Raw genomic sequence first — 26528 nt, 5'->3', positions numbered from 1 at the left:
TTTGAGGAAGATGACAGACTTGGACCAAAGCATGGTCTGATGTTCAAGATATTAAATAAAAACAACATAAAAATCTATTTAAATCAATCTTGAGTGAATATTTGTCATTGCTCTAAAATACCTCTTCCTGCTACAACTTGTATCATGCAGTCCCAACGATCTCTCACTGCACAGTTCCTGTGATATGAAGATACAAGCTGATTAATAGCACAGCTACTGTTCTTATCTGAGTAAATATGTCTTGGCACCAAACCCATCATTAAGAGACAGAATTATTTTGTTTTCCCATAGAAAAGAAGTACTGGTATCACTGTCAGATATATAATAGTAGAACCACAGAAGGGGTGGCTGGGGAGGGACCTCTGGATGTCATTTAGTCCTCCGATACAAAGCCAACTATCACCACGGATTGACCAGGTCAGCTGTGCCTTGGTCTAGCCAACTCTTGAAAACATTCAAGGATGAGCAATTCCATCAGCTTTCCAGGTAACCTCTCCTAGTGTTGCGCCACCCTCCTGAGCAAAGGAACCGCCTTGCCCCCACACACTTGTCTTGTGCTAGTGCTTCATCCTCATACACATCTTTGCCTTCTTTATAACATTCCAGAATTGGAATGTTATAAAAAAATAGGCTTCAGTTTTAAGGGGCATTTACACCACCCAAGAGTGAACTTAATGGTTAAGCCATAATCGTAGCTACTTGCGGTATACAGAGGTTTGTAACGGGACACTGAGCCACTGAGAAATAAAATTACAATCCTAAAAGGCCACAGCATATTACAAAAACAGGACCCTGAGACTTCAGTGTCCAAGTCACTAACTGCAGACATGCAAACTGCATTAATATCAATCAACACAAACAGGAAATCTGTATGAGGACTATTTACTAAATAATTGGTAGTTACATGTCTTTTGTATAACCTTTATAATTACTGAGATCCCAAAGGAGTCAGTACATATTGTTCTTACTCAACAGATGGGGAAGCAGTTGCAAAAACATTAAGTGACTCGTGTGACCTCAAGCAGTGAGCAGGCAGCAATGGCTAACTGGACTACAGCCTTTCTCAGTGCAGTGGCCCGGCCCTCTTTCATTGGGGCTCAATAGCATGATATTCAGCCCAGAAACTTGTTCGGTGATCCTTAACATTTTCATGAAATTCAATTTCAGCTTGGCTTCCTGTTGATTGCCAGAAGAATTGTTGTTTCCCATGGAACACCGTTGTCTTCATGGTGCTCACATCACGGACCTGCATAAAGAAAGACTGAACCGTTATATCATAGCAGCCTACAAGTGGAGTACCCACAAAATACTGGGGTCTTGCCTATCAGTCTATAAAAAAAGCTGCCCCATACAAAGATTAGAAGAAATACAGTAGACATCAGTAGGGCTTATTCACATCTACATTTACATAAGAGACCAGAGTCTGATCCTCTAGCATTTATGACTGAACTTTGCATCTGGATGGAAATGTCTAATGAGGAGATGGGTCCGTACCCATCCAAACTATCCCCTTTCGGTTTCTGACTCACCAGGATGTAATTAAAATGCGTTTGGTTGCTCTTATTGCCCAGGTCAATATATAAGGCGCGGATAGCTATGCGATGCCGAGGAGCCACATTGATGAAGGTCCGACACACTACTTCTTGCCTTTGATCAGGCAATTGCACAGGATTCACTATTTCACCTTGGGGACCAAATAGCTGCTTGTCACAGTCTGAGAGGGGGAAAAAGAGCAGAAAGGAAAAAGATTTAGAGAAGTGGCCAGCATCTCCAAGAAAGATATCATTTAAATTAAATGCAGGCAGAAAAGTTTCTCCAAGGATTTTCATCTGGGAACCTCCAAGCATCAGCAAACACCTGCAGGGGGCTTGCCTTTAAAACAGACAGAGGGGTAGTCCACAAGTAATACTAATTCCAACATTCCTCAAGAAAGGTCTTATTAGCTGCTAAAAATAAAACAAGGTTTCCGTGGATTTCCATAGGCAATCATGATCTGTGGAACTCTGTGGGCCTTGTCATGGGTGCCTTAATCTAAAGCAATAGCAAAGCTTTCAGTAAGGTACCTTGGTAATATTTTTTAGTTGCAGTTCTGCTGTTGTACTGAAGAATGATGCCATTCCCTGGCAGCAAAACACGCTGTTTCACAATCAATGTATTCGTTCTGGAATTTATCAGTGATAAAGGGAGCTTCCTGCAGCCTGTCCGCCACATCATTCGTCCAGAAAACAGCACTACCTCACCTGGAATGGATGAGAACAGGGACTAGAAACACTTAAGTAAAAGGCCGCAACCTATCTTACATAGGTCTGGAAACAAGTAATTCCTGCATTTTGTCCCTATCTTATCAAAATCTGTCACGAAAACAGTCCAGTTAACTAATCTAATTGTGCTGATTCCAGCAAGAGGGTATATTACAGAGAGAGTTTATAACAAGCCAAAGCAACCAGCTTCTTTAGTCCCATAAACACCTTTCATCTCTTATCTACCAACAAACCAGGTAAGAAACCCTTATGTAGGGGGAAGAAAGGCATCATCTTATTTAGTCCCATCTGGCAACAACTTGGTGGGACAGAAAAATCCTTAAAATTATTTCAGAGATTAAACAGGCTCCAAGGGAGCAAGAACCTTTCAGGGCATGAAAAGCACATGGGCATGAGAGGTGCAGATTCCTGAAGGGCCAGGCTAGTCCCCAGCACACCCTGGGCAGTACCTGCACTGCAGTTGAGAGAGCTCTCCAGGACGCTGACTGTTATCTCCTCCCTGAGAGGACGTCCGATGGCCACAGTGCAGTCGCTGCTCTCCACACCAGTCATGTTGATGACCCCGGTTGCATTGAGAAAGAGCTTTCCACAGACACCTGTATAGCAGAGGCAGATGAGAAATACATCCAGAAGGAACTACAGCCACTGAAGAAAAGCCCCCATTCCCTCCGTGGCACAATGCACAGACAAGTGCACACCTTCCAGGTAAAGCATGGGAAAAGTCAGCTGGTGCCCCAAGAAGTCCCAAGTCAGAAGAGCTTTGGAAAGCCCAAGGAAGGGAGTCCTTGCTCCTAGCTCAGGTAACATGGACAGCTCATGGCATGCTGGAAGGAACAGCATGTTGCCCCTCCTAAGCAGGAGTATTCCCTTCCCATGCTCCTGTCCCTGTATGGCAGTAGCATCCCACAACGCAGCTGCACCCAGTAAGCACCTATCTCTACCTTTTGGTAGTGTCCTCCTCACCTCCACTGGTCTCCTTTGTCTGTTCCTGAGGCACAGCGGGCACAGCAGATGGAGGAAGATCCAGGTCCTTGTACCTTGCCTCTTTGGCAGTTGCAGCCGTCATCAGATGCACGGCTGGTGTCACTGTCTGCAGTTCTGCTCCATGGGACTCGGTCCCCACCACCCACTCAGGACAGGGCCCTCTGGAGCAGCCACGTACCACAATAGCCTTGGGGAAATGCCTGCAGAAGATGGGGTTCACTTGCTTACGGGTTAGCGGGTTAAGGCAGAAATCCTGCCGTGTCTGAATGCCATTCCCACACGAAGTTGAACACTGCAGAGGAAGAAACCCACAGGCCTTAATACGTGTGTTTCAGTTGGTATTTGGAAATAAACACATTTATAGGCTCAGGCATGGTCTGGAGGGCTGATCTTTTGTTCACTGATGCTGTTCCGTTACTTGCCCTTTCAGTGCTCTAGTTTCATCAGCTATAAGATGGCCCACCTCCCAAAGGATCTTCCAACCTATATCTTGGAACTGCAGAATCACTTCCTAAAAATCTGAAAAGATCTGCATTCCAGAAGAAAACATACTAAGGACCATTTTTAAATTGCAGCCAAAACCTTAGCTGAGAAAGGTGGGAAGCAGACCTATGGTTGCTAAACACAGGGCAGCAGAAAGGATGGAAAACACCCCTAGAAACAGTTTAGGATTTCTGTGGGAAGTAAATACACAAAGCAGAAGTGGTCTTTCTCCCCTGTATGCTTTAGAGCAGTGAATGGCTATAAAACCATTAGACACCAAGTGCTGCATCTGAACAGGAGCAAATACCTCTGTCCACTCGCTGAAGCTCCATTCGTAAGAGCACATTCGGATGACACAGGGGATGCTGGTAAGTGGCTTCTCCACCACAGGACACAAACTCTCCTCCAGTAAAATCTCCTTGCCTTGGTGAATCTGCACACAGGTGACCAGCTGAACGGCTAAGCCGAGCCCACAGCTGGAGGAACAGGGGCCAGCTGGAGTTACCTTCCATCTGACAGAGGACAAGGAGGAGAAAAATTAAGTTTGTGATTAATCCCCACTCTCTACTATCTCTCATTGTAGAGAATGCACTGCAACTCCCTCATCCTTCTGCCTTCCGCTTCTCAGCAGCTTTCTTCACTCCTCTGCCTCACACACTTTGCTGCCTACAGTACTTACAAGGCAGCCTTTGAAACAAGGCTGGGCAGTCTGGGGCAAGTTTGGAGTTGGACCCAAACAAAGGGCATTTGCATTTTGCAGGAAGCCCAGAGACTTGAAATACACATCGAGTCTTACTCTACATTCGTTAGAGTCTTTCCCAGGGTGTCATACACAGGCTTAACTGCATGAACAATCTTATCTCCCTCCAAAACGCACACCACTCTGAACAGTCAGATCAGAAACCAACCCAGGGTTATTTCATCATGGGAGCAGCATCCTGTAGCATGTAAAGAAGGTTCAGATGCCAGCAGCTTTCCAAACCAACAGCAAGCAGTGCAGGGCAAGCTCTGCCCTGTTTATCAACACTGAGCCGTTTCCTAGATCACACCATACGTGTTTACGGACAACCGCTCTTCCCCCCTCTTGTGGCCCATATGGCCATTTTGACCTCAGAGGGCACAGCTCCAAATTACACAGCTCCTGCTCCTCTAGGTGAGACAAACCATCACACTGGGTGTCTGCCACAATCTCTTCTGCCTTCTCACCGGCCTCCCTTGCACAGTAGGAGACTTTGTGTATCACACCTCCTCCACAGCTTACACTGCAGGAGCCCATTTTGTAATGCCACCTGGGAATAACGCAGCCATCAGTGAGTACCTCCAGCTGTCACCCGTCTTCACTGGATTTTAAATCCAACCAGTCTATGGAAGTACAACTGGAATTGTGTTAATGCACACAAACACACTGGTTCATGTTTGAGAGATCACTAGCCACACCACTGAGTGCTGCAATTCCATAAACCCTAAGGAAAGTGCAAGCAATTTCCTTCATTCTCAGAGCAGCTATCGCAGATTCTTAGAGCATTTAATTCTAGCTACTTTCCTTGATGCTAAGTGGAAACCGTACAGCTGGCAAATGCGTCACCATCTTTTGCAGTGATGGATTTGTTCCTACTTCCCCAGCATAATAAGGAATCAAGAGGTTTTCAGTTTTTCCCTGGACTCAAACTCCAAAGACTGCACTTACTTCTGTTTGAGAATATACCAGCCCAGGAAAGACTCAGTGTGCTGAGTTTGGATCACTGCTACTGTTTTTGCAGCTGGCTGGCCTTTCAAAGAAGGGGAAAGAAAGATAACATCCTCAGAGCAGCTTCACCCTTACTTTGCCATGTCCCTGGACATGGTGAGAGGAAGGAAAGACCTCTCACTGGCTCTTTGTCTCCTGGTAACGGCTTTACCTTGGTGGGCAGGGACTGAGACTGCAGACTTCCATCCTGCTCTCTGGCTTTGGCACTGGATGACAGTTTTCTTCTTGGGTTTCTTCTTTGGTGTCAAAAGCCACACATACATACCGTAGCTGAGTCTTACCTAGAAAGGAAAGCGATCTTACTGCACAGCATGCATGCAAGGGTTGAAAATGCTTGAAGCCAAGCAGTGTCAGTTGCATCTGTGCGTACAAAACAAGGAAACTCTTCCCAAGCCCCAGGCACACTTATTGTGCTCATCCCCTCTTCCAACACTGGAACACAGCGGCAGCCAGACAGCCCTCTAAACTATTCCCTGTCTGAGCCAGGCCCCTTTGCCTCTTCCAGACTCAAAAAAATTGTGACACAGTTACACATGCACTTTGAACTGTAAAGGGGAAAAGACCGGGTCCCTGAGGTTCCTAGGAACTGAGCTCACACCTACAGCCAAGTATCTTCCCTGCAGCACTGAAAGATCTCACCTCTACCACAGGAGACAGAACATTCTCCAGTTAGAGGGGTCCAAACATACACGGTCTGATTCTCCAGTTGGATATGCCCAAGTGATGCCGAAGTCTGAATCAAGTGTGCATCTTCCTCCTCAGAACAGAGCAAAAAGACTCAGACTGACATTGGCACCTGCTTTCCACACTGGTCCCGATCTAATGAAGCCAGGGGATACCTCCAGATCAAGCCTACAACATATTTGCTGTCACTGAAGAAAGAGGCACATTTAAGCACTTCCTCCATTTTTGCAGAACATGTAAGTGTTAGGAATAGCTAACGACACCCAACAGCCAAGACCCCTCCTAATTCATGCTACCTGAAGAGAGATACCCAAGACTGGAGATGCCTAATGCAATCTCTTCCCCATCTGTAAATGTAAACCTGGCAGTGGCTCCTCAGTACAGATTTGGACCAGTGATCCCGTGCTAAGAAGCTCTTTTCCCTACTAGCCATCCTCCCTACCATGTCAGAACCTCTCTGTTTGCCTGTTGAGTTATTTACCAGTGGATGAGGGGTTAATTTCTGTTTCTGCTTTTGTTGGACTCTGTGAGGAGAAATTAAGAAGGAACATTGTCAACACCTGCCCTAAACAACCCACCACTACGGATTAATCCAGCAGCATTAAAAGGGATAGAGATTTCTAAAACAACAGGATGAGCCTTTAAGACATCCTTGGTATAAACCACCCTCCCAGACTCCAGTAACAAAGTGGTTCTTCCTAACTGGTAGCCTCCTGTGGATCACAAGTGCAAAGCTCCCAGTGAGACTCCTGAAACAAGCCAAGCCAATAAACTCACTTTGTCCCAGCCTAAAGGGCAGACATTAACCACACACGGCACAACGGAGAGGGGTTTTTCTTCTGCTGGGCATAAGCTGTCATCCACAACAGTCTCCAATCCATGATGAAACTGAACACAGGTCAGATTCTGCTGGGCAACTCCGGTTCCACAGACAGCAGAGCATTCACCTATCTGTGTTATCTTCCACCTAAATGGGAAGTAGTTTTATCACCCTATTTCTCATCTGAATCATGGAGGTTTATTACTCATGCCACTGATTACAGAAATGGGTCATACAGAGTATTCAGCTTCTCTATTTCAAGAGTCTTGTCTGGATGTGATTGAGAGGACAACTGCTGGAAATTTAAGTCCTTGCACTGACAGCTCTAGGACTAAAAGCACCTCAGCTAAAGAGCTATAGTTCACAGTGTAATCACTTTTTATTAAACACCAAAATATCTATGAGATCAATGTCTGGGCAGGCTTGGCTCTTGGTCCTCTTTCCAGTCTAATTAACACAAGGGTGTCCTCCAGAGTAAGATCAAATCTTTGTTGCCAAAATCTTGGAAAGGATGTGAGCAGACATCTTCTGGCCATGCCCTTAAAGTATTTTCATTTAGCAGGCTACTGTCAAATATTGGAAGGAATATCTCCCATTCATTCAGCTGACATCCCACCTCATGGGACCAGGAAAGAGAGAAAATGGTTTGGGATCTGCTAAACCATTATAATTCAGAAGAAACTACTTCATAACTCTCCTTTTTCACCTTGCACAATGCAAATGAGACTGCAAGAGACTGGGTTAGCTGGCAGAGAAAGGACAAGCAAAGCAAGAATTCATCTGAGCTTCCAGGAACACCAACCTGTACAGGCATGGCTCCATGGCACAAGGCTTGTGCTCTGAAAGGGGCCGTGGGAGCTCCAGACACCACTGATCCTCTGTTATTTCATTCTTTGTCTGGTCAAAGCATACAGGATCCACTGGTCGTGTCCCTGGGATACAAAAGGAAAAGGAAAGGAAGTTATACACAAAGTGAACAGTTCACCTCTATTACGCTAGGAAGATGCTGTAATTTCATTTTCCTCAAATCATCTGTCCAGGAAAATGGTATATTTGGGAATACAGGCTTTCTATAAACACACCAACCCCTTCCTTTCTGATATAACTTTTCCTCAAGAGTTTTAAAGTGACTTTCCAAGATTAAAACCCCAGAAAATGAGAAGTTTGATGGATAATCCACTGCAAAAATTGAAAGATTGCTCTAAACTGGCCATTTGCAAGAACAAGGATATCAATGATAATTTGGTCCAAATTAATTCTAATGATCTTGATGTCTGACTGATGATGGACAGGTTGATGAAAATAAGCTCTAGCAGTCAGCCATTTTTAAATGGCGTTCTGTAGAACTAATCATGTAATATCACGCAGCCTTTGTACCCAGACAGCACCGCGCCAATGTGCTCAAAGTGATCATCAACACCCAAAATTAGACTAGGGGTACTGGGAGAGAAACTGCAGACTTGCAGTGCCTGTGGCATACAAGAAATTAAATATTCTAAAACTACAGCTATAATCAAGATTTTTAACAATACTAAACCTAACAGGTAAAGCAGGTGAAAATTCAAACTCAAAAAACTTACAAGCAAAGCTGTAAAGAGTCTTCTTTGCAGTGAATGAGCTACCCACAGACACACACGCATTCCTGAATCTCAAAGAGCATGACCCCGAGAAGCAAATGTCAAGAATCAATCAGCAATGTTATCTTTTCACTGCCTTCCTTGTTTTCAAGTAAAGTCTGTTGGTAAGGAGGGCCTAAGCATCACTTTCAGCTCTCAAGATGCAATTTCAGCTCGGATTCTCAACTTTGTTATTTTAAGTCCCAGCTTTCTCATTTTTTTGTCTGTGACTGCATTAGCTGGGAGGCCCTAAAGTGTTTTGAGTTCTTTACTTCAGGGTTTCAGCAACCAGTTCACCTGGGAAATCTGCTGGAGAAAAGCTCTCCAGACATAACTAGTCCTATAGATTGACTTCCATTAAGTATTCATTAATGTATTTTCTAAATCCTTGTCATAAAAGCCTTGAGAGGCTTGCCAGTGTCATCTGTATTATCTGGCAAACAAGATGTCACACTGTCTACCAGAGTGATCTGTTACAATCTGCATTATGATTTCTTCAGGGAGACAGAAAGGATTAGCTATGGCACAGGAATAGAATTCTAAGAAGGAAGTTTTATAATTAGCTCTGAGGCTTTAGTTAGACAGTAGATACCACTTTGGTCTCAGACTTTTGATGTTTAGCCAACTTCAAATTACAGTTTTCAATAACTTTGAAAAATCTGAGAAAATTATTTAGTCTTAAACCCAAAAGTTCAGCTAAAACCTATTTAAAAATCCTCTTCACGATCAAACATTTTCACTATCATTTTGATGATTCAGCTCATCTGCTGATTTGCTAATTTAATTCAAAAGCTGCACCACTCTTCTTTGGTTCTGTTTAACACTGGCAACTGCAGCTCGCTTTCAGCAATGGGCTTTTAAATTCAGTTGAGCTGTTTAATAAGTTCTAACCAAGTATCTATCACTGATGTCACATTTCTTTCAGTCAGCCCAGGAGAGCCCACAGGGTAAAGATCTGGCTGACTAACAGCCAGCCAAACTAGAAGTCTGCCCAGATCTCCATAAAAAGTAACTATTGGAGTACTGCTGCCTCACCTTCCCCACAGGTCACTGAACATGGCCCCTGCTGAGTAATCCACATGTATGTCAAATTCTCTTTTGGGACAAAATAGCTGAAGGTGATGTCTGGGTTGGTGGCATTGCCATATTCTTTTGCATACCTTCGATAGACCTGGTGAAGGAAAAAGTTGTGGTCAATGCACAAATCAATGCAGACTCATTTCTTAAGACAGAGATAAGAAGTTGGCCCCCTATTCCATCCAATCCTGAGCCTCAATGACTCTCAAACAACTCTCAATTCTTGCCACATGCAGAGTACTAACTCTGTGAATACTGTGCACAGGGCACTGAAAAAAAGATTAAGCCAAGCAAAATGTTTAACTCTGTATGCTTTTCCCCACACAACCATCCCCCAGACCGGCAGAAAGCCCATAGGCAGCCAGCGCTCAACCTTTCCCAAAAGCAGCAACACCATCACTCTTAGTGAATACCATCTCCAATGGCCTTGGACACAAAGCTTACTACACCTGGATTCTGCACTGCAGCAGAGCTACACAAACTCAGCCTGGCCAGTTCTGACTGGCCCCTTTCCAACTCTGCTATTTTAATTTACCTGTATTTCAATTTCTTCTTGTGTTGGCCCATCCACTTGGACTTCCTCCAGGCTTGGCAGGTTGTCCTTGGTGAGAAACACTTTGTATTTGATCTGTCTGTCCTCCAGAACCGAAGGATAGGTTACATTCAGTGAGATTTTTCCTTTTCCAGCAACCACATACTCTCCTTTAACCTTCACAGCTAGAGGAGCAAAAGTACCAGTGAGGTTAAGAGATACGTTGTGGTCACCAGGATACCCTGGTGCTGGCAGCTACAGACTGCCCATTTGCTAGGAACCAGTTTGACCTAAGTCAGGCATCCCTAAGAACATGGCTTCTACCAGATCCTACTGGAGAGGATCCCACAACAAAACTGCATCATCAAGAACCTTCCTCTCAAATTTCATTTTTTTGTTTATACAAGCTTGTTTTAGCCCTGCCTGTAGTCCCTCCTCTCCTTTTTATTCAACTCACCCAAATGTGTGAAGAGCGGTCTCCGATTGGTAACATGGACCAAAGTGGTGTTGTAAGGCAGGGAGAGAAATGTAGTGTACTCTGGAAGGATGAAAAGAAAGAAGATATGGTCACCTTCCATTACTGTGCCTCTCTTAAAAAGGCTGGCGATTACAGATTAACCCCTCTTCCCCTTACTAGCACGCTATCCATTGGAGGGCAAGCCTTACAGGCAACAGTGCCTTACAGGCAACAGTGCCTTACAGGCAACAGCCCAAGGCAACAAAGCTTAATTGCAGACAGGGGTTATACAGCTAATATAAGAAAAATAAGGATACAACAGTGATGGCCAGCAGGCTAACTTCACACTGACATTAGCTCTATCAGCTTGGCTTGAACATAGTGATGGTGAATACAGCAAACAAAACTGAACTGAATTCTGGGTCCTGTTCTCATCTTTCTTTTGGTCTTTTTATGTTCTCTGCTAATATCTATATGTGATACTGCAAGAGGCAGATCAGTTCCCAAATGGATGTTTAACATCTCATGAAGCACCTGACACAGCCCCCAAGTCCCAGTAATTTGCTGGGCTTACCAAATGGCTACATTTCTGGTCCATGTCCGAAGAAGAACTATGACCAAAAGAGTCACTCTGCCTACACAGAAGCTACCTCCCTGCTATATATCTTAGCTGCCGCCTTCTGTTGACTACCCAAACTCCGTTGCCATATCCTCCATAAAATAAAATCTAACAGAAGCAGAAACAAGAAGTCACATACGGAAGATTATGAACACTGAATATGCAACGTACTAACAGTACCATAATGTTGAGCTTGAGGGTGAGGACTACACACCTTTAGCTTTTCCTTCTGTGTAAGATCCACTCACTTTGGTGCAAGTGGTATTATCACCCCCACAGACCTTGCAAGAGTCCATTATCTTCTTGGAGTCCATCTGGCCATCACACCCAAATGCCTGTGCAAAGGGGAGAGTCTGTCAAGACTTGCCTATTCCGAGAAAACAAGCGAATGAAAGCAACATTGCCTGAATTCCTGAAACGGCCTTTTTCATTTGTAATTTGAATTTAAGACAACGTAGACAAAGATGCATTTGTACCTAGATCTACCACTGTACAGCAGCATGCAAAGTCAGGGGTTGGAAAGTCTTAGCTGAGAGCACAAGAAGTTTCATTAACTGCGTGACATCTTCTTTCCCATAAGAAGCAGCCCAGAAAGATTTCTCCTGTGACCTAAAACAAAGGCTCTGTACTCCCCCTCTCCTATGGACTCCTTCTGGGCCCAGAGGGGGGAACAAAAGCCCAGGAGAGCAGGAAACATGAATGGCAGGCTCTAAAGGAATCTTTATCTCCCCAAACTCAAACCTAGCTCACATCCTTCAGCGTGGCCTTCAATCCCATGAAGCTCAAAAAAGAGATTCTATCCTCATTCCCATGAACAAGACTAATTTACACAAAGCTACAGGAGGATCTCAGCAGGCTTAGCAGCAAAACATGTGCGACTGCTGAATTTATGCTAGAGGCACTGATCCCAGACTTTGGATGCTGCCATAACATACGTATTATGCTAGAGGCACTGATCCCAGACTTTGGATGCTGCCATAACATACGTATTTATCACTGTTGTCAACAGAACAGCAGAAATCAGAATAGATTATGCCTACACCCTCTGCTGTTCATTAGGTGGAAACGCATTACAAAACATTGTGAACATGAGGATAGTAAGAAAAACATAGCATTAAAAGTGTATTCTGGGAATGTAAAGAAACAACAGAAAATATACAACCGGGTCAACATAGAGCAGTTACTAAAATGCAAACAGCACGGTGCAGTTATATTCAAGTTCATCATGAAGGAATGCCTTTCTTGCATCCAATCCAGAAAAAAAGTTATACTTCAGTTTTGATTAGTGACACTGCAACAATCAATTTGTCAAATTATGATTCCCAAGTTTTACTCCTTATTTTGCCACTGACCTGGTATGTTCAAATCATGTAACTTTTCTTCAGAGTCAGCATTTTCTAGGGCTATTTATACCATGCAAACTGAACAGCTAATGATGTCTCCTCAACCAACTCATAAACCAATTGCTTCTTGGATTAGGGATGAATAGCCTTATGTACTTACTGCATAATTAGCAGAATGTCTTATCTAGAGGGCATTGGCATTGGATGCAGTGACAGAACAGTAGATCTGTTGGACTCCATCCAATAAGCTAAGAACAAAACTCTCTTTTGAGAAGAGTTCACTGTGTTGTTTGGGACACTGTGTTTTTTTACCCCTGCTCCTAGTAAACTGACTCCTTTGGTGCAGATTATGTCAAATGTTCACCTGGATTCCCCAGTTACTTACTCTGCAGCTTCCCATTACACACAGACTGAAAGCCCCGTGGTGTTCAGAGTCATCCTGCTCACATCTGGTTCCATCTATGAAACTGTCCTCACGGCTTACCATGAATTCTTTCTCAACGGCCCTGCACATGTGCTTGCATAGCATGTCCCCTGGAGGAGGCAGACAGAAGAAACGAGTTACTCTTTCAGAAAGGCATGTGGCTGACCACCAAGCAATGGGAAGAAGTCAAAAGGATCTGACAGAAAGAGTATCCAGGTTTCACATGAAAACAATCAATGAAATGGCCTGTTGACTTCAAAGTACAGACAGCTCCATGAGCGCTCCCCTCCACAAAGAAACCATGTTTTCTCAGCCTTTCCTTACCTTTGGCAAAGCCAACAGCAGAAGTCCAGGTATAAAAGGATGGTGCTTCTACAGTGAGATACAGTGGCTTTAAATTTGTTGCTGCACATTGTTCAGTCATAAAGTACTGCTGGGTCATCAAACAGGCCTACATCCCAGAGAGAATTGTATGGGTAATGAAAGGAAGTTACTGAGCATAGAATCCCAAGCAGCATTTTACCCACTAGCTAAAGGCAGAAAGCAGTGGCTGGTAAGTAAAACACCAAAACAACTGCAAATAAAGAAAACCACTTTAAAGGGAGGCTGCAGGATATGCAGAGAATTGTGTTTGGAAGCTGATATCTTTGCTATTTATACAAAATAAATGGATAAGGAAAATAGGAACAATATAAGAATGTCCCTTTGAAGAAAACTATCATTAAGTGAGTCACTATTTTCTCAGTGTCTGTCCTGCTATGAAGGCATACAGAAAATGCTTCATTACACATGAACAATGCTATTAAATAATACTGCTGTCTTCAGACACAGTGGAACAAACCTCTCCTGTCATCAGACAGATGGAGGCTGTATGCCAGATCTTCAGTCCTCTTTCCCAGAGCAATCAGCTGTGAAAATTACAGTCCCAAACTATACAGCTTTCAAAGGGTTAAACAGCATTAAGGAAAAAGCTCAGAAGATGTGATGAGCTCCACTACCTGTGTATTGCACATCTCCACTTGGATGCTGTCGCCACGGCATTCCTGCCCCCCAAAAGCAGGCCTGGAAATGACAGGAAAAGTACTCCTCAACACAGGCAGGTTTGTCCCAAGCAAAGAGCAAGAGCCAGAACTCCTGGCCCTGAATCAGTCAAGAGGCATTGCAAACTCCCCAGCTCCTCACTTCTTACCTGGGGTTGTTACAGAACCGCTGCCTTATCACAACACCACCTCCGCAGCTGCGGGAGCAAGAGGAGAAGGGGCTCCAGCTGGACCATTGCCCATGGACTACAGCCGTGGGATTCAGTTCTTCCAGAGAGCTGCACTGTCCCTTGGAGCACCACTAGGACCAAGAATATACAAAATTGGCAGCAGCACCAGAGCGAACCCAGCAGGGCTGGGATGTACATGGGTGGCACAAGCCCCCATCTTTTTACAGGCCAGGCTATAACAGAGAATCCCAAGATGAATGAAGCACCTTCTCACAAGAGGCTAGAAGAGTCTCATTACTAATTACAGTCTAACATGAGACTGGGGTTAAAACAAAGTGCTGACAGGTCATTTCAAGTAGAAAGCAAAGCCTTGGAAGAGAGGTCAGATATCAAGCTATAGACCTGCAAAGCAACTCTAGAGATACAGAGAAGGCAGAAACACCAAGATCAGCTGGTACCAGTTTGTGGCTGCAGTGTCTGGCCTTAGTTCCCTGGCCAAGGAGCAGGGTGCCATGTACCTTACAGCCACCAACAATGTCTTGCTATCTAATGAGCTCCATAGCACCCACACCCACTTCTGATCATTCTTACCTTATTGATTCCACACTCAGTACCATCCAAAAGGGGAACAAGAAGCCGAGTACAGCTGGATTTGTCTCCTGGTTGTACATGGCATGAGAGAACTTCACATATGTCCTGGTGTGACAAGAAAATCAGGGAGTCACTTAGGCTCATCAACACAGCAGTCCAGCAGTCCCAAAAGCTTCTCCATTTAAATCGTGCATGTCCCAGATGTTTGGTTTCCCTACAGCTACCCAGCAATGCAAGCAAGTTCCCTCATTTCTCCTGCTTGCAAAAGTTGTGGGCATGTCAAAAGACCATCACCTCCAGCTGTAATGCTAGAAGATGATCAACTGAAGCAATTAAAGTTTCACCCACCTTAGTGCTTCCTCATTAACAAAATATGTCCAGATGGCAATTATTAGCCATGCTGCATTTCTCAGCCATGTGTACTTGGGCAACGGCGCGGAAGCTGAAGGGATCCAATGAATAAGAGCTCCCCAAGACAGGACCCAAGACTCGCCCGAGTAGGTGTACCCAGCACTAGCACCGCCAGGCCTCCATTTGGACAGAAGGTTCTGGGTACTGTGCAAACTTTAAAGGAGACTTATATGGACAAAGGACATGACAGAGAAGGGAAGCATTCTGAAAGCCTTTGAAGGCTTGTTCTTTACCAAGAAATCTGCGACAGGAAAGCACCTTCCATTGCTTTATAATACAAATGTCCCCAGCTCCCTTTTCTTGAATCTTGGCTCCAGAACATTCCCTGCTGCCCCTAGCAAGACAAACTTTCTACCTACAACATTGCTGTCAGCGAAGGTGCATGCTGTAGCAACACTCCCAAAGGCTATTTTACATTGCTCATCTGCTCCATAGTACAAGCCAGGCTTCCATCCAGGGATGCTGCTGTCCATGTCCGGCAGGTCATTTAAGCAGTTTGTTTGGCCTGTGCTGATAGAAACATAAGAAATATCACTTTCCCAGCTGTGGGCAGTAAGGACAAAGACATGTTTGCAAACTTCTGCTGAGTTTTATTCTGGGAGTTGGCTGTTGCTTTCCCAGACAACACATGCTTACTGCAGGCTGGGATGGATTTAGCTGCAGCAGCTGCCTGGAGATGCTCACAGTTCCCTGCAGCTGAAGTTATAACAGAAACTCATGCCTATTCCTCACCCAGCCAGCTCACAGCCCACAATGCTTGTTTAAACCTAGATGCTCTGACATTTTCAATAAAATTTCCAGGCTGAGCTAGCGTCTGAGAAGCCAAACACAGCCCAGACATGTTAGTCACTAACCAAAGTAATTTCCAGCTCCTCGAAGCAAAAACTGGGTTTAACCTCAGCAACAGACACAAGTGATAAGAAATAAACAAACCCCAAACTTTTCACAGTTCCTCATTTTCCAGGAATGTCCTATTGCATCCCTTGTCTTTCCCTGCTCTCTCCTAAGCTCCCAGCACAGGGAACCACTCCCACATGCACACACAGAACTCAACCATTCCCTTACCTGACAAAGGCCAGGAACTCTTCTCGGCTGCACTGCGACCAGGCTAGGTCAATGCTGTTGTGGTTTCCTGCTGAACCCATGATGTAACCGCTGCTGCTGCACCGATTCCCCTCACCGTCATGGGGGATTCCAAGACTGTAACAGAAGCAGCACAGTGCCTTGAGAAGAAATCCAGAGGTTGAGTTCCCTCTGAGCCTCTTTTCTCTAAGCAAGGGCTGAGCTCCCTCTGCAGCCTTTCCTTTGACTGTTGTCACAAAGCTTTTCTCTCCTCTTTTCAGCTTCTAATGGTCACAGAGCATGCAGGAATGCAAGAAATGCAAGAAACTCTTTCCAAAAGTTTTTAATAATCTATGGGAAACCTCTGTTATGCCAAGAGTTCCTTTTCCTTCTTCAGAATCCTTTAAACTCGTGACTGTTTTTACCTGAATAAAACATAGTGGGCTGGTCCGGGGCTTTCCTACTGACCTATGCCCAATCTCATGGGCTATGGTGACTCCAAGGTCAAAGCCAGTGTCCTGGGTAATAACACAGCTCCAGATGGAAGAGCAGACTCCACCTAACTGAGTCACTCCACGTAGCTCCTTGTTCCCATCAGGTAACTCCAGGTCAAACCTAAAGTAAGGGAGACAGATACAGAAGAAAGAGCAAAGAACCATTGCAGCTAATAAAGTCAGGTCTAGACATTCAACTGAATTTATTTGCACTTTCCAGATCTAAATTTGCCAGCTACTTAACATTTCTTTTGACACATGGAGCTCCCTAGGGCAAGATGGTAGCAGAAAGGTCCCATGAATGCCCGCTGTTAAAAATTTGTGGTGATTCTACATTAAAAAATCCCAGTGTCCCCAGACAAGCAGAATAGAATAAAATGATCTAATCCTATTTGCAAAAGACAGAACAGTATCATCATCTCTTTGAAGAAACAGCACCAAAACAAAGCCATTACACTCAAGAAAAGTTTGCCTTCAACACATTTAGCCAAGGCAATTTAGAGCAAGGAGCCTGAAAGTCAGACAAAATGTCTGAGTCAGAGTAGCACTAGAAATCTTCCATAGAAAACACCAGTGGGTTTTCACTTCTGGTTACTGTTCGACTTTTCTACCCACAAAAAGCTGCAGAGGGTTTGGCTGTGCTGCTCTGGAACACACAATGTCTGCTCAAGTCTGGCTGGTCAGTGCTTGGGGAGTATTCCAGTTCCTTCAAAAAGTGAAGAAACAGCACTTCTGACTATCTGCATTACACTAAGGGCAGAAGAATCAACCCCAAACAGGAGAACCAATCCATTTCCAAAGACTCTGATGCCCAACTGCTGGAAGAGCCAGCACAAATCACCGTCACTGCGCTAATAGCTGGACACCATCAGCTCTGTTTCCAGCCCCTCCCCAGGGCAGGGGAACTACAGTACCTGGTGACGTAGAGGACAATATCAGCGTGCTGGGGGTCAGAGTCATTCTGGGGGTTGACCTTCCTGCTCCACTCACAAACACTGATCAGCGAGGAGGTGATATTTGTTGTGATGTTTACCTCTGCCTAGAGCGAAGGCACATGTTTGCACATTTCACACAGCTTTTAGCAACCCCTTGGACAGCACTTGAACATGGTCCTCCCTGCTTACCTCTGGTTCTCTCAAAACAAGCATTTGCATGAGATGAACCCTGAAATGAGCACCCAGTGAGGCATCTCTCAGCAGCTCAGCCCCCTGTTAAGAGACAGAAAGGGTTCCATAAAGGTGGCACCTCAGTAACTCCCACTACCTGTTCCAAATAAAAGGGTTGCATTCCCTACAAAGGTAACACACTGGTAACCATAAGGGGCAACTATAAAACCACCAGGAAGTACAACATTAAAGCATGCACTACAAATGTAAATAAATCTGTCAACAGATGAGAAGTGTTGTTAGACTTGTCAGTTACTCTGAAACAGAGAGAAGAATCCACATGGAAAACAGTTTCATAGAGTAGGAGAGTGAATGCTAAAGTCTTTTTTGCAATATATGCACAGAAAAAATGCATAAAGAAATTCTTAATAGCAAAAGGAGACATTTAGAGAAATCCTGTAATAGAAATAAAATGTTCAAATGTAAAATTTAAGGTTAATTCAGTGGATCTGGTTCAATCTCACTGAAATCAGCGGGGACTGGATCAAGGCTCTGGTGATAAAACTCTTGCTACTGTATCTGGCACACAACAATATTAGTAATGAAGTGAAGACCTACATTTTCCTCGTGGGTTTTAAGGCCACAATCCAAAACTTCCAACATCCACTTTTACTCATGCAGCTCCTTGTACAAGGGAAAGCTGGCCATGCAGTGGCAAGGGAAGCACAGAGGAACACCGTGCACATAAGCAGTGCTCTGTACTAGGAGCTGGTAACCACAAACACCTCTGAACGTGCACTCACAGAGGCCAGTTTGCCTGTGGCACAGCCTGTAACACCGTGAGCTCTCACACTTGGACAGCAATCCAAACACAAAGCTACTCACAATGTTCAGGTTCGTAAGAATATATCGCTCCGTGTCTTCTTTGTGGTACAAGTAAACATCTGGACCTGCCACAACCATCAGCTCCAGATGTTTGACAGCTCCCTCAGCCCTCTTCTGCAGGCGAGAAGGAAAGCGCCCTGCTGAACAGCACAAAGGGACACAAATGCAAGACAACATAAAGGCTCCTACAGATCATCTCCCTTTTCCCAAAAGACTAGAATAATCCAGCTGGAAGACCACTCCTCCAGTTGCTTGCTCAGGTTTCCCACTTCTGTTGGTTTCTTTCACCTGCCAGCATCCTTAATAACATGCTTATGCTATCAGAATGACAAATACCTAAATGTAAACACACTAGTTACACCTCAGTGAGGTGAGAAACATATATCAAGTATACTCATATGTTTGTAGATACAGTTTTTTCTTATGAGCTCATGCAAGCAACCACACTACCAGGAGACAGCTTTTCCAAGCAGAACAAGCAGGGCTTCCTCTCCAGGTACATTACCTCTTGTCATATGTGCCTCTCTTGCAGCAGTTCTGAAGAGAATGTGGGGCCTGGAGAAGCCAAGGTCCTTCAGCAGGGCCACATCTTTGCTTCTGACAGGCCTGATGTGAATCTTTTCCTCATCTGCAATGATGACTCCTTGCTAAAGGAGATGAAATTCCATCTCTGAGTTATTCCAAAGACATTTGCTATCAGTGGAGAACTGTGTGCCATATCCTTCCTGTTTCTCCTTCATAATGCTCAGATTTATTAAATGGATGGTTCACACACGTTTGGGGCATGAGGCTGCAAACCTACAAAGGCTGTAAACGCTTGTAAGAATAAGTTCAGTGCATACTCACCAGCTGCCCTTCACAGTAAGTGACTCTGCACTTAGCCCCAGGAGGTTGCAGTGGATTTCCACCTGCAAAGCAGTTGCCTGAGAATCGCTTCAGTAAGCTAAAGGAAGAGTTCACCACTTGATTGCTCACAAAAGAAGAGGAAAGAAGGGCATGGTCCTCTAGAAATTCAAAGGCATAGAGTTCTCCCCAGGCCTCAATGGAGCAATGCTGAATCTGACAGGACATCAGTCCAATCTGTTCTTCTTTACAAGGGCAAGTTGGCTCAGCAACAACAAACTCAGGTACTGAAAGAAATTAAACAAGACCAGAACAAGGGGAACAGTTATGAGAAACAATAATACACAGAAAACAAATGTAATGGTCTATCTCCCTAGGAAAAATACTCTCCAGATGCCAACTGCCTTTCGGGGTCATTGTGTCAGCAAAGAACTTCTATGCTTTCATGTATCCCAGAGTGAGGATAATCCGATTGGTAAGAGACAACAACTCTGAAACTGGCTCGTGATTTATCAAAGCTTTTTCTCTCTCGATAAGGAGAGCAGTTCATTTAACAAAGGCTGAGACAGTTTTACTTCCTCAGACGTTAAGTATTGCTGAGCGAGAATTATCATAGTCCAGACAGAGACACTGAAATAAGCACTAGGTGAACTCACAAGTAGACAACATCCCTGCCTTAAGGATTTGAGAGTTTAAAACATATCTTTATTCTGAACTACCATCAATTCAGACCCAGAATACTAGGCTCTCAACATGTTTATTTCAAAGAAATTATGAAATGCATTTAAAGCTATTCTTAGTCTAAAGCTTCCCACTCAGAAGACCTGGATTTGTTAATCATATAGAAAAATACCAATACAGAGAATGAAGACCATTGGATAAATGTGCAAAAAGATTTATTATATCTCCTTCAGCAGATTTTAAATACTGACCCAGTTCTTTCACACTGAAACATGGATTGCCTCACTGAGTAATGTGACTTAGAAACGCTAAATGCTTGTCAGATCAGGGTTTGTTAATAAGTGTTCTTAGCGTTATCAAACATACAGGATTAGAAATAAACTGACAGATGTGTTCCAAAATCAAGAAGGAATGAGCCCTGCATACCATCAGACACTGAGTTTGTTCCAAAATAAGAGAAAACATCTTCTACGTCCAAAGCGCCGAGAAATTTCTGCAAGAAGAAGAATAGCTTTGCATTTTTTGAAGAAAAACAAATGGATACAAGACTATCACTTAACCGGACCTAACCTGGAAGGAACGCCAGCGAACAACTCAACAAGTACCGATGCCAAGTTCTCATGGCTTTATTTTGCACTAAGCATGGGCTGCACAACAGCCACCCAGAGGAAACAGCTTTATCTTCTCGATTAGTGAGGTTTGATGGATTTTGGCTTAGAAGACATTGTGTTGTCTCTTCTTTTTTTTCCTAGAAATAAAAAAAGGCTTCCTGGAAACTGTGTTTTCTAGAGGTCAAACTCACCTCTTGGAAAGCCGACGGCCAGCAGAACCCCAAAGGGAGCATCACGAGCGCCCGGATCGTCAAGCTGACGATCATGCTGGAGGAGTTGCAACCAGCGCTGCGGAGTCAGCGCGGCCCAGGGGTGATTAAAACGATGTTTGGCCCAAGGCATCACGTGGAGCGGAAGGGAAGAGTGCAGGGTTTAAACAAACAGGGGAGCTGATCCTCTGCAGAGAGGGGCAGTCGGGGGGAACGGCCTGCAGCCGGAGGCTTTACAGGAACAGCTGGAGGGAGGGCCGTTTTGCGCAATGTTTGCAACTTTACTGCAGCCAAAGAGCGCAGCAATAACCAGCTTTGAGCCAGTCTTAGCAGCCAAACACACAAGGGGTGATTTGCGGGGGGGAAAGGGTCCGTGCCGTTCAACCTCTGCCCTGACAAGCCCCACGCCTCCACCATGGCAGTCGGGGCGAACCCACACCGACTGTCGGCCCAGCTCACACCGCCTGCCAGGCCCTCACCGGGGCAGGCCCCGCAGCCCGGAACCGAAGCGCGGGTCGGCGTTCCCCGCCGGGCCGGTGCGCTGCTGCGCGGTCCCGGCGTGGCAGAAGCTGTAGCACCGGCCCGGTTTGGACTCGCTTCCCCCGCCCCGGCGGCCCCGCAGAGAGGTCCGGCCGCATGGCGAAGCAGAGCCCCGCGGAGCCTGAGGCGCCGGCGCCGAGCGCCGCGGCCCGCAGGAAGGGCAGGAGGAGGAGGAAGGTCTGGCGCGGCGGTGGGGAAGCGGCGACGGGGACCGTGGCGAAAGGCCCCGACATGGCGGCGGCAGCTCCACCCCGTAGCCCCCGAGAGTTCTCCTCCAACTGGAAGGCGCTGCAGAAGGTGAGGGGAACCGGGGGGATTCGCCTGGGGCGAGCCGCAGCCACCCGCCGAGGGTCTGGGCCGGGGCAGCCGCCCGGGGAGGGCCGGGGCCATGCTGCCATTCTCTGAATGCAGTCCCACGTTGCATACAGTAATTAAAAAAAAAAAAAAAAAAAAAAAATTGTGTCAATAGTGTGCCACGGGTAGGCATGTGGGACGTCCTGTTGCAGGTAATTCCCCTAGAGCTAGAGAGTCCAGGGCCGCTTGGCACTGAGGCGGTGTGCCAAGAGCCCTCAGAAATAATGGCAGGGGTCAGAAACAGAGGGAGATAATGCTTTTTTACTTTTTTTTTTTCCATTTTAGCTACTGAAACAAAAGGCAAATAGCTCCAACGAGTCCCTCTCTACGTGTCAAACATACACTAAAAAGAAGCATCCACTCAAAGCAGGAAATAGCCAAGATGTTCCAGCTATCAATGGGAATGAGAACATGGTAAAGGCCAAATCCACAAATAAAATGGACAACAGTTCTGCTAAAGATAATCCTCCTTCGGCTAAGCCAAAATCCAAGAGGGTTACAATGGATAAGAACTTAAATGGCACCAAAAGCAATGGAAATGGCTGCAAAGAAAAAAAGAAAAATGGCAACATTTTAAAGGAGAAAGGTGATATAAAACATAAGAAGAGGAAAGCTGAAGAACATACGGAGCAGCAACCCAAAGAGTGAGTACTTCAGGCATCACACATGTATGTGAATATTTATTTTGGGAGGTGCACGTAAGGAGCACAGAGCAGTACATTGAAAACACCTACACTTTTTCAGACTAAATTTTGGGAGAAGTAAGATGCATCCTGCCCCTACTCCTCAGATATAGCAGTGAACCTACATAGGTGACAGGACTAGACTAATTTTCACAGAGCTAATTTCTTGATTTAAAAAAAAAAAAAAAATGCTTTTCCTACACTATAAAGATGCAAGACTGCTTTAAGACCATTAAATGTAATTAAATCTGTACTTACCAGGGCTGAAATCTGGTTTGATGATGTTGATCCAAAAGACATTGAAGCAGCAATAGGACCTGAAGCAGCAAAAATTGCTAGAAGAAATCTGGGACTTGAAACAGTCCAATCCAAACAGTCTGTGGAGCAGGTGCTGGTTAAAGAAAAGGCTTCTGAAGGGTAAGTGGCATTCCAGCGGGAAGTGGCAGCAGAGACATTGAGATTATCTAATAACTGTGATTTGCAGGTGCATGGCATAAGCTGACATTTCCCCGAGTCTGCTGACAAACAAACTGCCAAGTTTTCCTCATTTGTATCAATGTGTGAACTTTATGAATGCCACTATGCAGTCCCTGGAATAGAGGTGTCACCAAGCTGTCCTTTGTCTTTTAGGCTGACACGAGCTATAGCCATGGACTGTGAGATGGTAGGAGCAGGACCCAAGGGTGAAGATAGTATTGTGGCTCGTGTGTCCATCGTGAACCAATTTGGAAAATGCATTTATGACAAGTATGTCAAGCCTACAGAAGAGGTGACTGATTACAGAACAGCTGTTAGTGGCATACGACCTGAGAATATAAATACAGGTAGGAGGGTTTTTGTCCCCAAAAATGTTCTTTAGGAGGGGGAATTTAACGGGCTATCACAGAAGCCTTGTTGGCTGAGCTTGGATAAGTTTTAGACCTGTTTTGGGAAATGGAAAACAAGATGCAGTCTGAATGCTAAGAAAAATTACTTATTACAGAGTGGTCACTAATGCCCTAGAAGAAATTCTCATGGATTATGGTATGGGATTAATAGGAAGCTTATTTCCTTTTAGTGCTGTGCTCTTTATGGAATTCTCTATGCTCTTGTACCAAGCAGAGGATTTAGTGTACTGTACAAATTTGTATAATTACAATCCCAAGGATACAATTGCCTTCACAAAAGATGCATTTTTTAAACTGTAGTTTGCTTAGTTGTCTTGTGCATCTAATTGAAAGTGTTTCATTGTGTGGTATTTTTAGGTGAAGATTTTAAAACAGTTCAGAAGGAGGTTGCTGACATCTTGAAGGGAAGGATTTTAGTTGGACATGCCTTACGCAATGATCTAAAGGTACATGGCTGCAGACTTGTTACTTTGAAGGCAAGGCTCCAAAAATTTAAGATTGATTAAATTTCTAATACATCTTTCTGGATCAGAGGAACATACCTAAACTCCTAGAAACTACAGCTTTATCTCAGTTTCTTGTTTCATGCTGCACCAAGTATAGCCCTAGTCACTTGTCCCCTAAAGTTCTTCAACATCTAAACTCTGTTGCTAGTGGCACTGGTCTGCTTACTAAAGAGCCAGGAAAGAAACAGAATGATGAAGAAAACTGTTTGCATGCTTTGCTTAACCCCCAAAGCTCAGCAGTCTGGTCAACATTACCAGGAGACAGCTATCTTACATCATGCTGTCCCAGCACTGCAGGTAGTCTCTACAGGTGGTGTCTCCAGATTCACTTCTGTTTCTCATGCTAAGTAGAACTGTGGTTCTTGAATCCAGCCAGTGTCTGGATGATCTTGGTCTTGTCCATTCATGGTTTTGAACTCTCTCTTATAACGGATGGAAGGAAAGAGGAAGCTGTAGCTTCAGCTGTGTAAGTTTCCATGCAACAGCACACTTTGGATTGGAAATGTAATTTCTTCTAGGTCCTATTTCTTGATCACCCTAGGAAGAAAATACGTGACACGCAAAGATACAAGCCTTTCAGACAGAGAGTCAAGGTAAGAAACTGATGGGAAGGTGCACCTCAATTAACTGACTCTTGAGCTGCTGACTCCCAGCTGCTAGCTCACTCTAAAACCTGCCTCTACCTGACCCCGTTCCTTTTTTCCTACCTGAAATAGGGATGCCTGCTTTTTGTGTTTTAAAATATTAGTCTATTTGAATGCTTACTTAGTGTTTGAAATATATCAGTAAGTTAGGTACTTCAGTACAAACATTACCAGTAATACCTGTGCACAAAATTCAGTAGCTCTCCTATTTTGTAGCACTTGCATGGTCTTCATAATGCTTTTCTGCATAGCAAAATAAGACTGTATAGTTCTACTTAGTGATGGTATCAGCTTCAAATTTCTGCTTAGACTGCAGGAGTAAAGGTTCAGATTATCAGGAGATATTTTAAGTTTCATAACTATATACTCAGGTTTTCTTTTTCACAACAAAGCACCACAACCATAAATCTTAGGGTTATGGTAATACACATAAAATTCTCTCAGCAGTGCACGCATAAATCTCGTAATTCATGAATTCTTTTTGACAGTTCACCAGTAGAAGCTGCGATGTGCTGCACTTTATTTACGCTTAAACTAATTTTTTTTATATATATATACACACATATATATTTCAAGTAGTGCAAGACAGCATGATTCTATCTTTTCTATTTCTAGAATGCACGGCCATCATTGAAGCTGCTCTGTGAGAAACTGCTAAATGTTCAAGTGCAGACATCAGAGCACTGCTCGGTATGTATCTAATCAGAACATACATTTTTGGGTAGGTAACAAGGTACTACACATTAGCTCTAGGATCTGGCTTCAATCTAGAATGCTGTGGCTTCATTCTAGCCTCTCAATGAAAGTTAACACTGCATGCTGGTGTCCAACCAGAGCTTAAGATTGTCATCTAAGCTTGTTTATCATTACGTGCCTCATACCACTTTGATTATTTCCTTATTCTCATAAACTTCTTTCGTACAAGTCAGCTGTATATTGTTTAAATATTCTTGTTATTTTAAGATCCCCAGGGGAAAAAAGTAATTCTCAAGTATAGACTGCTTACCTTAAAAACAGCACTCTGCACTGTTGTGCTCTGGCAGGTTATATAAAATAGTGTGAGAGCCTATACTGAACCTCAGCAGTTAGTTCCTTTCTTTCAGTGGACAGGACGATACAACAGAGGAATGAACTGAAGAAGCAGGACAAATTGTGAGGGTATCTCCAAGACACTGTATCAAGAGTATTTTTTCATTATGACTTTCCAAGTCATGATCAGAAAGAGAAGTGCATAGCCTTGTGGTGGCCCATGCATTCTGAATACATATTCATCCCCTTCCACTAGTCATAGAACCTAAATCTAGAGATTATGAAATGCTAATTGAAAGGGCGTACTAAAATGATGGAAGATATAGCTGCTTATTAACAATAATGTTCTTAAACCATGTCAGCTATGTTTCATTAAGCCTCCTGTTTGTTCTGTTCTCTTTTAGATTCAGGATGCACAAGCAGCTATGAGACTGTACACCTTGGAGAAAAAGAAATGGGAAGCTGCTGTTAAGAACAAATCTAACAATAAAAATTGTAAAACTTGAATAATTCTACCCTGTGTTTTTATCTGCAGCTTTTGCTGGTTTCATGTCACACTCCAGGGCAAATTTATAGATAACTCAGAACTGACAGCAGCTACTTCAAAAATCAATCAAAAGGCAATACTTTCTAACCTGGTATAGGAATGCTGCCGTACGAGAATACTGCTAGTATCCCCATTCAGGGTGGTACCTATACCTAATGCCTACTACTGTGTTTAACAATAGTTGTAAC

General features: G+C 44.2%; 2 protein-coding genes across 2 annotated transcripts; one reads left to right on the top strand and one right to left on the bottom strand.

The window, feature by feature from the left end:
- Positions 1–1087: 1087 nt before the first annotated feature.
- Positions 1088–21207, bottom strand: ADAMTS13 (ADAM metallopeptidase with thrombospondin type 1 motif 13; the record flags this gene model as incomplete). Its single annotated transcript, XM_082009143.1, has 30 exons — positions 1088–1246; positions 1530–1714; positions 2064–2240; positions 2711–2857; positions 3225–3537; positions 4036–4240; positions 4838–5017; positions 5627–5756; positions 6115–6232; positions 6937–7126; positions 7782–7911; positions 9631–9766; positions 10208–10389; positions 10662–10742; positions 11495–11615; positions 13009–13157; positions 13372–13498; positions 14046–14109; positions 14237–14388; positions 14849–14953; positions 15619–15769; positions 16325–16459; positions 16790–16936; positions 17730–17854; positions 17940–18023; positions 18807–18946; positions 19312–19453; positions 19653–19936; positions 20757–20823; positions 21133–21207. The coding sequence occupies 30 exons, from the start codon at positions 21205–21207 to the stop codon at positions 1088–1090; spliced, it is 4401 nt and encodes a 1466-aa protein (XP_081865269.1).
- Positions 21208–21491: 284 nt separating this feature from the next.
- Positions 21492–26299, top strand: REXO4 (REX4 homolog, 3'-5' exonuclease; the record flags this gene model as incomplete). Its single annotated transcript, XM_082008961.1, has 8 exons — positions 21492–21987; positions 22330–22688; positions 22989–23144; positions 23358–23551; positions 23972–24060; positions 24639–24713; positions 25380–25454; positions 26198–26299. Exons 1-8 carry the CDS (start codon positions 21787–21789, stop codon positions 26297–26299), a joined length of 1251 nt encoding a protein of 416 aa, XP_081865087.1. The 5' UTR covers positions 21492–21786.
- Positions 26300–26528: the final 229 nt, after the last annotated feature.

This window comes from Phaethon aethereus (genome assembly GCF_964289735.1).
Source record: "Phaethon aethereus genome assembly, chromosome: 20".
Taxonomy (NCBI): Eukaryota; Metazoa; Chordata; class Aves; order Phaethontiformes; family Phaethontidae; genus Phaethon; species Phaethon aethereus.
The sequence above is the reverse complement of the archived record's forward strand: the minus strand, read 5'-3'. Positions and strand labels throughout refer to the sequence as shown.